Raw genomic sequence first — 11235 nt, forward strand, 5'->3', positions numbered from 1 at the left:
TCCTCCCTCAGTTGAAGCCAAAGCTAGAATTATAGGCTAAGTAACCACTCTATTATTTCATAGAATTCTTTATACTAAAAAAGATAGCAGCCTCTGTCTTACTGACCTGAGATGCTAAGTCCTCTCCTGCTTTTTATGTTTGGGAAACCTCCACCACTTAGCGATGTTCCTGGGATACATGAAGGAACATGTCCTGTGATTCAGAGCTTCTGGGCTCTGAGCCTTCAGCCATCCCAGCTGTACAGATGATTCTGTGGTGAAATGGGCCTTCATGCTCACATGGGTGCTTGGAATATGGTCCAGTTCTTTGTAAAGCAGATGGGTGTAGGGATATCACTGATTTCTTCTTATTCCTGGTCTTCCAGTTGCTCACCTTGAGTCAGCTCCTTTTTCTTGTTGCCCTGCTGTCTGATCTGCTTGATCCCATGTTCTTCTCACAGCTTCTTAGATATACCTTAGTTTGATTTTCCTCTTTGTACTGTTCAAGTCATGGGTTTTACTCACTTCAGTTTAAAGCTGCATCAAGATTCTGGTGTGTTCATATGGCCAGGTGGCTGCATTCTGATGTGCAGCCTTATCAGGGGTCATTGTACTGTTGTTTGAAACATGGGTTGGGGAAGCCTGGAGCAACAGCAATCAATTTGGATCATGGACACTGAGCAGAGGGATATGAATGTGGACAGGCACAGGCAGATCGCAAGGTAGTACACAGGAATGGATGCCCAGTGGGATTATAGGAAGGGATTGAGGACTAAGATACCTCAGTTTATTGTGTATGCCCATGACTGCACCTATTAACTGAATTAACCTTGTACCAACACACGATAACAACTACCTCGTCTGCCTTACAGTTCAGAACACGGTTGCTGCCTTGCCATGTGGCACTGATAGCAGTGTGGATGTGTGAATGTATACAGCACTTGGAGGAAAACGGGGGGGGTGAGCATGAGGTTAGCACGCAGTGAAGACAAGGCCAGTGTATTAAGTAGGCAATTTTCGCTACAAGTTTGTTTAGATCTCTTAGCACTGTTTGGAGAGAACGCGAGAGCATTGTTTCTTGGGACAGAGCATAGGTGCCAGGCATGAGGTTTCTGCCAGAGACAAGTCCCTATTTGACATGTTGTTAAACATCCCTGCTTCTGAAAGCAAGGCTTTGTGTAAATGTTGTTTAAAAAAAAAAAAAAAATTGTACGTAGATCTGGTTGACCAGCAAGTTTTGTCCTGGTATAACTAACTGTCAGGATTGCAGTTAAAAAAAAAAAAAAAAAACTGAAATAATTACACCGGTGCAAACTCTACTGTGGCTCAGTTATGTGGTACAGCATATTCCCCTACCCGTATGTACAGCTTATTCTCCTTCTTGTATGGGAATAACTATACAGTATTAAGCACCATTATCCTGCTATAACTGCATCCATACTAAAAGGTTTGTACTGCTTTTGCTAAAACATACAGCTTTGTAGTGCAGACAATGCCTAAAAAAAAATTGGATTGATACCAATTTCAGTTCCAAATGAAAAACTCACCTGTCAGGCCTTGAAAATCTGCTACCGTTTGGCAGAGGGAACCACATTACTACTTATCTTAGTAAACTTGTTGAAATAGTTCATACTTTGAAAATTATGAAACTTTAAAATTAGGCTTGATTTTTATAAGCTTGTTGAGTTTGTTTTACACCAGAGTGTATTACTGTGGGAATAACTTACTGCAAGTAGTTAAACCTGTAGTAGAATGTTATTTTCTGGTTTGCCAAATAAATCCATATTAGACAGCGCTATAAAGTGTTTGCTTACAAGATAGCAATAAGTTGTTGATAATGATAGTTGCGGGTATTTCATCACTACCAAAGTCAGTGTTCTTAAAAAGTACAATTGGATCAGATTGGTAATTGGCATAGTAGAGCACAAGAGGGCAGTGTTGACCTCTTAAAATCTGGTAGTATGATTCACTAGGACAAATTTATCAAAGTTTTCTTAGTATGTCTATTACATGACTCATAGCTATACAGGAATATCAGCTGCTCTGGATGAATTCAATATTCCCTTTGCTTTTTGCAGGTTTACCATATTCATTCCGACAGTTATGAGACACAAAACCAGCACTATGGAAGAAGCTTAACAAAAGAAACAATAAAAGACGGTAAGTGAATTAAAGTATATGTGGATGGATGTGCACATGCACATAGTACTGGGTGAATAGGAAATTTCAGACTCTAAATATTTTCTATTTTCTTGTGGACCCCTGTGCACTGGATAACCTGCTGGATCTGCAACAGGCTCGGGTGGCATTTGAATTAATCAGTGACAGTCCATGTAAACTTAGGCATTTTGGCCTAAAAAGCTCTGCAGATTACAGTAAATGTCCCAGAACATTTGTTTCTTGTGAATAAGGAGGTAATTTGTGGTAGAATACAAGTAAATTGTTCTGTGCCGATATGACTTAGTAGAATAAATTCACAAGAGTGTTAAATACACAACATCAGATGATAAAAAATTAGCTTTGAAAGATCATAGAGCATGCATTATGTTCTTTTATGATAAGACTGCTGTAAATGTATGTTTACTTACGTCAGTTTTCCTGAATTTAAGCCCACCCTTACCTTCTGAAATGCATCTTAAAACGAACCTGTATCAACTTCCTAAATAACTGCAGCAGAATGGGTGGTGCAGTGGCCTTTGTATGTTTCAGAATAAAATTATTTCTCTCTAAAACCAGCCTGTTCAAAGCTGGGCCAGGTCAGTACACCACAAAGGTTGCCACCATATGGCTGTTTTATGATCTTTGTGATGTTTATTTCAAACCAATTCCTAATTGAAACATGTCCATTTAACAAAAATTCCTCCACATCTGCACTAATTTGTCACCTTGTCCTAGTAAAGAAACCAAGGACTACTTGAGCATGGAGACCAAACTGCTCGTTCTTCCTGGGAGCATTGGTCTCCCCACAAAAAGATTGATGCATATTGAAAGTGTGACATGATTGACAACTTATTTGGCTGGTTTCCTTGCTGCACTTGTTCTGTGAAAAAATTTGTCAATTTTCAATACTTTCAGTTTTATACTTATGAGTGCTATGTATACTGCTAGATATGCAATATAGTTCTAATTTATTTGAATTTTAAGTGTGTATAGAAAGGAACATATTGTATGTATCTTGATTTTGAGCCACTGAAATCAGTGAGAACAGATTTGGACCCAAAAGCTTACAACTGTAATAGAAGGAAAAAAATCCTTTTTAATGTTGATTTTAAAAGCAATACATATACTATAACATTACTTATCCTGAAAGTTTGTTTTCTTTTTTCAGGAATGTCCAGGTTTTTTCATAATGGGTACTGCTTGAGAAAAGATGCTGTTGCTGCCAGTATTCAAAAGATTGAAAAAATCTTGCAGTGGTTTGAGAGCCAGGAGCAGCTTAACTTCTATGCAAGTTCATTACTGTTTGTTTATGAAGGTTCATGTCAGCTGACAGCCACAAGGTTGAGTGATGGCACTTTAGCAGAGAAGAGAGTAGTGCCTAAAGGACTGTTACAAGATGGAGACTTACTGGAGTATAATAATAATATCCATGTAATAAATTCTACAGAGAATGGAAAAAGAGAGGCCTCTGTAGGTAAAAGCTTGCCTAAAATTTATGCATTTCACAAAAAGGCATATTCAAAGAGGCACCACAGTCAGATCTCACTAAAAACCGAAAACCTGGAGCAAGACAATGTATGGAAAAGCAGCACTTGCATTTCCCAAGAACATCTAAATGGAAATGTTATACCCCAACTGGAAAAGGTTTTCTGCCATATGCCCAAAGAGATGAAGGAAAATGCAGATGTAGAAGTCAAAATGATAGATTTTGCTCATGTGTTTCCTAGTAACACAAAGGACAATGGCTACATTTATGGTCTGAAGAATTTAATTACTGTACTTCAAAATATTTTGGATAACTAAATTCTTTGTTATGGATTTTAGTGGGGGCCAATGATAACGAAAAGCAACAACATAAAGAATTTCTGCTCTTGTAATGCTGTATAACTGGGTTTGTATTGTTCTACTACATTTTATTTGTCTTTGTACTTTTGGTAGAAGGGTTTAACTTTTTATATTCTTACTCAGGAAAATTAATTGGTAGTTGATTAGTAAAGTATGAAAGGATACAATTTTTAGGAAGTTCAAGAAGTGGTGATAGTGGATATCTGAATTAATGTAATGAAACATGCTTTGCCCAAATCAAAGGAAAAGTGCTATCTCAGAGTTAATGATTGAGGTAGCTCCCGATAACTGCTTTAGGTTAGATGATGTCTGTCAACCTAGCCTTGACACTGAGCCATATCTAAATTAACAGGTTGTTGGAAGATAGGCAGAAAACTAGGCTGATGTCCTCAGTATTGCCCTCCGTGATTACTACATTGTTAAAACTGGAGTAACCCTACTTTGAGAGAAATCCTATTTACATGCTGAATTCTAATTTAGCAACCAGCATATCAAGTGGTGCTTCTTAAAGAAATGGCATGATATTGCTGCATTCTAAAAACTGGTAGGAGCTTCCCCTTTCTCATGGGTAGCCCTTAATGTAAGTTCATAGTCGACAGATTACAATGTAATTAATGTGTAAGTGCTATTGAAATGCTGGACTAAAGACTCATAAATGAAAATGACTTTAATTGTATATTTGAGTGAGAAGTCTTTATAATTTAAAAGGAAAAAGAAAAATCTAGAAATCCCATCTTGTATTTGATGTAAAATTCCTAAGCCTGTTCAGGTTATCTTTCTGCCATTGTGATTAAATGGAGAACTGGAGAACTTCCATCAGATTCCTTTCTTCTAAAAATGACATTATAGCAAAAAAAGCAAAACAAAACGTGGCATTTTTAAAAGGAACATTTATTACATATTGTGATTTCCTCTGCCTGTTGGTTTTATTTATTTATTATTTTCTATTAAATGTTCAGAGTTCCTCTGTAGGGCAGTGCCTAATAGAAGCCATGAGTGGGACATGCAGAGGAGCCCTTGTAACTGTAAGACCAAATTTAACCCTTGTGTAATCTGGTACGGTTTCATTCACTTCACTGGAGTTGTACCTTACTTACACCAGGGCTAAATTTGATCCTTATTACTGACACACAAGCAAGCTATGTAATTTGAAAGCAAATCTGTTTTTGTGTACAGGCAAAATAAAGATTCATATGCATTAGTTTTGTGATGGAACGTCCAAGTATATTTTGCGTGCCCCTTTAGGTGCTGTTTATGCTGCTATCCTAAATTGCATACATAGTCAGCAGTATGAGATGCTGTGAATGTTGTGAAAGATGCTTTATGCTGAAGTTAAACCCCCAAAATAAAATGGCTAGAATGAACTCTGCTCTTGGAATTACATATTTATTAATTCTGAATATGGATTTAATGTGGCCTTGCTTCTCAATATAGTGTTATGCACTGTGCACTCATTTGTACAAATCCCTTTGCAAATTTTTTTAGAAACAGTTTTGTATTTTGGAAAGAGATAATTGCCTTTTCAATCTAACTAGTTTTGATATCAGGCTGTCTCAACATTTAGATGCTGAGATACTTATTTAATTAGAAGCAAAATAAAAATACAACACAATAGGTTGTAAACTAAATTGTTTGATTTTTTTTTTAAAGTTAATATTTGATAATACCTTAGTGTTAAAACAAGCAATTTGCAAGGCAAGATGTATTCAAAGCATGGAAAAAATAATTGTTCAAAAATAGGAACATAGTCATTTTAATGGAAATTTTATGCAAAGTGTAGTGAAGGCTAAAGGAAAATAATAAAGGATATTTTATGTTTTGGTGGCATTTCCTTTACAAGCTTAAATGTAGACTCTCTGATGCTCACCAGAAGTTAGGAGTATTGATTTAAGTCATATTCCTGGGAAAGTTTCATTTTGTTGCAATTGTGCTCTTGTTTCTGTGTGTTACTGTTTTGTTCTGTCCTACAAGTGGTTAACACTATTCTAGCCTGTTTATGGCAATTAGAGTAGTTTAGCTTGTTAATGACAATTTTCCCAATTATATTTAAAATGCTTTATAGAAAAAGCAGTAGAAAATCCACTTTATAGTTGCATTTGAGTTTTCACCTGTAATTCATCTCTGTTGCCTATTACTACATTTGTGCAAGGGAAATCAAACTTTTTTGATTCCATGGTTGTTGGAAAATGATCTGTCTTCTCCCAGTCAGAAATGTGTGTGCACTCCTGTCTGTACTGTAATATATATGTCTTAAGTATTTGAATGCCCTTTTAGTGTTGATTATGGCTGTGTTGATTATGGCAGGCAATGCACCTGGAATATTAAATTGTCAGATTATTTTGAATAAAATAATCTAAATAATTATATCCTTTTTTAACAGAAATTACAGATATATTTTCTATTAATTAAAACTGCAACTCAGAAGATAGAACTAGTATTTTTAATCTGAAATTAGGTATAGCTGAATGCTTGTTGTGGAAGTGCTTCAACATAGTATCTCCAGTGAGTTTAAGCCTGCAAAATTACTACATTCAGACTATTTTTGCACATTTTAGGTTAATATATTAGTGTCTTGTACAGTTCAAATCAACATTTTCAGTTTTAGTTGGAAATGTAGTTAGATCACTGAAACTAGTACCTTGACTTTCATTGGTAAACCGATTACAAAAATCAACGGTAAACAAAAGGAAGACACACTGACCAGTATGCAGGTGTTTTAGCATTGATTCTTTTGGGCCTAATTTTTCATATGGTCTGTGTCCCCTCTTTACAATCCCCATATTATAAATGTATGAACTGTACAATATAGAGAACAGTTACTCAGTAGTCTTCACTTAAATATTAGTGAAACTTATGGGTATTTCTGCTAAATAAAAACAAATAATAACTGACTGGAGTAATACCTGATCACTATTATCTATTGATTAAATCTGATTAAATGAGTGTTTTGATTTAAGCAATAAGCATGAAAGACATTTGATCTAACAAAAAAAAATCAGTTGTCAAAAGGGAAAATTCATGAAAATGTTGCTTTAAATGTATTTTTGTGAATATAGTCTAAAGACTTTCTAGCTATGTAATTGTCGGAATTGTGTACAGGTTTACCTAATAGGAATTTAAATTGTATACATTTTTATAACAAAGCATTTACATTCTTGATATTTTTGCATATTGGTGGAATTTGTTGCATAGATTCAAATGAAGTTGGAAATTATTATACGATTATGAATTGTTGAATAATTTATTCAGCTAGTTTTACAAGTTAAAACTATAAAATCTTCACTATGAACAGTGTTTAACATGGAGCTTGTAATATTCTCAAACTGTTAATTTTTTCCCTAGTGTGCAGTTGGACTGTATTTTTGCTTCTACATAACACTACATTTCCGTTTGGGGTTTATAGACTGTTGAGTAGGAAAGATTACTTGATTTGGATTAACAGAGTAATCAAGTTATTGGCATAAATCAATATGCCTAGGGTGCCAATCACGCATTTATTGTGTACAGAGAACTCCTATAGACTTCAGTGGGAGTTCTGGATAAGAAAGTACGCAAGATCAGGCCCTTAGTCCATGACAACAAAAAAGAATGAACTACATAAGGATGTGAACATTTGTTACTTGCAACCTAAAAACTTTTGAACACCATTGAAACTATTTTACATTCTGTTTAAACTGGAAGTAATATGAAGTCTAGGAAGAGGAAGAAAGGGTAGAACCACTAACATGTCTGGTAGGGGCTAACAATTTTAGGTTTATCGGCTTTTTTAAGACTTGGACTACTTTAATAGCCTTCTATATAAACCTGTCCACATCTGCTATTTAAAACTATTATTTGCTTATTTAATTGTTTACTTTTTTGCAATAATCTTCCCTGCTGAGTGCCTTCAGCTCCTGCTTTGATACCTTTAGTGACCTCACATATGTAGCATCTAAAGCATCATATGGAATGCTTAAAAGAGGATTTTAATGATAATTTTTTTTTTTTTTAAAAGTCCCATATCTATATAACTAAGGTACACCTACTGGAGAACATTGCCCAAATGCTTTAAATAATGTGGAAAATGCAATTGTACATGAACATTTGTCACCATCAAAAGAGTAATGTAATCTGAAATGTAATCTGGTTGGAAACTAGTTATCTTAGGTTTTATGAAACTAGCTGTGTCTGTGTTTAAAAGAGAACCTTTCAAAGCATGGTGCATGAAAACAAGACTGTTGTTTTAATGTAATCAATATTCAGTGCTGGGCTTGGGGTGGTTAAAGTAGTACAGCTGAAAGCAGTAAAGGATCATTGTATACAGTGAGTGGGACATCTGCTCAATCCTGCAATGCAAGTAACTATTACAGATAATGTCCAAAGACTTTAAGCTTTCATGTATCTCATTCCTATGGTACTTGCTCATGCTGTCCATTGAATTACAAACATATTGTAGTAAGTCTTACTGTGAAGTTCATTCAATTACATATCCACAGGCTAAATACTGCACATTTGCCATTGTACATAAATTGTTAATTAAAGCACCAGTGAACATTACAACTTCCAAATTGCAAATGTTTGTCATAATTGACACAATAAAAAAAAAAAAATAAAAATCTGTTATAGGAAAAGTGAATTTCAGGAAATATTTTTCCATAATTTTATTTCATAAAGATGGGCCCCACATATTTGGAGTTAATTCTTGTTGGAAATCATTTTGATTATATGAAATCCAACAGAAATAAGGAGATTATGCAGAAGAGTGGTAACCAGGAACAAATGTACTTTTAAAACACCTTGTTTTTAAATTGTATAAACATTGGGACTTGAAACTAATCTGCTCAATGAGATATTAATAAATCTGCTATGAAGTAATGCTTTCCAAGTGTGATGTATATTGCACCTGAATATAAGTGAAACTAGAGTGAACAAAGGCACTTTATTACCCTGGGATCTGTACTGGAAGATATTTGAAAGCATGTGAAAGTGCACCTAAAGCTGTGTTATTAACTGGTGACTTTAAAAACTACAATGCTAAATTTCTTGTACTTGATGAATGTACCTAGTCTGGTTTCAGTTTCTTTGGTTCAAATGTCTAAATTATGTCACTCTATCTCCTTTAATTTGTATATGTTTGACTGTAGTTCATACTTTGTTTTTTGCCATTACTGGACTGCAGGGGGTATTGTGGATGTATAACATATCCATTACTTTATAGACCAATAGAATATGCTATATACCAACTTTTTTGTAATTTAATTATGAGTGATATTTAGGTAATTCTAATAGCTGTATATTTCGCAAACTATTAAAATGTTCAGCAAGTGATTTTGTATGTGTAATTGCTTCCTTTATTAATATGCACTATTGCCAACAAACAAAAATCCATGTATCTATATTCTTTTCCCCACTGTTTGCACTGTTTTATCTCCCAGTTCAATCTCATTCTGTTCACCGCTACATACCAGATAATATCAACAAGCAGGAGGTCAGATACTCCCTTGGATTTAGCACCATTGGTGGGAAAGTGTTTCTCTCTCAGTGGGGCATCCACTCCTGGTAAAGCCTGCCTGTCAGCACAAGGGAGGCAGCTCTGCTGAAACTGGGCTTTTTCTGCAGAAATCTGTTTCTCTACTGGATAGAATGCTGTACTACAGTTGAGCTACAGTTCTCTGCTTCCATCCATTAGCGTTGCACTCAGTTACTGCTACTATCCCTTGAGAGCCTCTTCCCTGTAGAAGAGCTTTTTTCTGCTTCCCTGCTAGGAAGCAGCTTTCTGAGGGACAAGACAAAGGAACCTTCCAGACTGGGGAAGAGCAGAAAGCCAGGCGTCTAACAAGTTCTTGACCTTTCAGGCCTAAATCTAATGATATATGCAAAGTATCGAATTCCTTACTAGTCTTGTGTTTCAGAAGACTTGCCTCTGAAGAGCTATGTATTCAGTAGACCTCAAGAACGCTTGTCTCGGTGTCCCAGTTCTCCCCTGCCACCACTAGTTCCCAATATTTGCCATTGTAGGTAAGCATTTAAAATAGATAGCCATGCTTTTAGCCTTTCCTAGACTTTTGGAGGGCATTTATCAAGCTAATGAACAGTTGTTAATAAAGTTGAGAGGGTTATCCAGGTTTACCATTATCTGCCTGACTGGCTAATCTTTGTTGAAAGAAACAGCCTTCCACCCACTACAGATGGCTGAGCCTTCCAGACATCATAAGTTCACTGTAAATCAAATGGAAAAGCTATTCTGCCTTAGGAAATAGTTTGAGAAGTTATTTCTCAGCCATTTTGGGAACAGTTTGCCTTTTGAAGTTACAGAAGATATGCCCTGTTCTTTCTCACACTTCCTACTTTATAACAGTCATCTATAACATATTGAGTCCTACTTCTAATAGGTGAAGCTTTGGAAGCCTATCCTGGAACATGAGTACAGGGCAGCAGTTTATCCAGTAGATGGAGACAGGACTTCCTGTAATACGGAAAATTTTTAACAAAATGGCTTTGGCAGAAGTGCTTCCTTACGGTAAGACATGAAACTAATTACAGGTAAGATTAAATTTTAAGTACTGTAGAGACTTATAATACTTAGGAAACTTACTTTGAAGGGTACATGCAAAATTTCAACCTTTTATATGCAAAGGATGTAGGAATCCGAAGTCACACATGTTCTGTCTCTATGGCAGGCAATTCTGGAGACCCCATCACAGTATATAACTTAGAGAATTTTTCACTTGACCAGAGCTCAAAGAGCCGGGAAACGATAATCAAAAGCATCCTGCACCCAATGGAGTCCAAAACTATAATTTCTTTTTCTGTGCATCTGTTCATTTGGGTTTTCAAATTTGGTGTGAGTATGATGATTGAAGGTGGTTTTTATGGTGTGGGTAAGAGTCTCAGTGGCAGTCAGGACAGTCAAATAGATTAACAATAATAATAAACATTATTTGAGTTGTATTAAATTTCTGTGCCACACATTTTCCCCTCATCCCTATGTTCAGCTTTGATATTTAACATTTTAAAATGCTTGTTCTCCTATACTGACTGTTTCAAAAATCATTTTGAATACTTTTTGATCACTTAGGCAGAATGCGTCTAAGGTAAACAGCTGAGTTTTCATATCACTATCCTCTTATGTGTATTTCACAGTCAAATCTTCACTACAGCCATGGCCATCTTTTAATTTCATTGGAATCTCAGAAGTGAGGAAAATTGACAACAGTTATACAGCACCTTTCAATGCAGCAAGTATCTATTACTTTAAGGATAATGGAAAGA

General features: G+C 35.6%; 1 protein-coding gene across 2 annotated transcripts in view; it reads left to right on the plus strand.

Moving 5' to 3' along the window:
• Positions 1–9291, plus strand: part of IPMK (inositol polyphosphate multikinase) — an 80102-nt gene extending 70811 nt beyond the window's left edge. For both annotated transcript variants that reach the window (XM_034775270.1, XM_034775271.1), the window contains exons 5-6: positions 2058–2139; positions 3308–9291. In XM_034775270.1, coding sequence (XP_034631161.1) covers positions 2058–2139; positions 3308–3942 — 717 coding nt within the window. In that variant the 3' untranslated portion in view covers positions 3943–9291. The remainder of the gene's footprint in view (positions 1–2057; positions 2140–3307) is intronic.
• Positions 9292–11235: the final 1944 nt, after the last annotated feature.

The sequence above is a fragment of the Trachemys scripta genome, chromosome 7 (genome assembly GCF_013100865.1).
Source record: "Trachemys scripta elegans isolate TJP31775 chromosome 7, CAS_Tse_1.0, whole genome shotgun sequence".
In the NCBI taxonomy this organism is placed as follows: Eukaryota; Metazoa; Chordata; order Testudines; family Emydidae; genus Trachemys; species Trachemys scripta.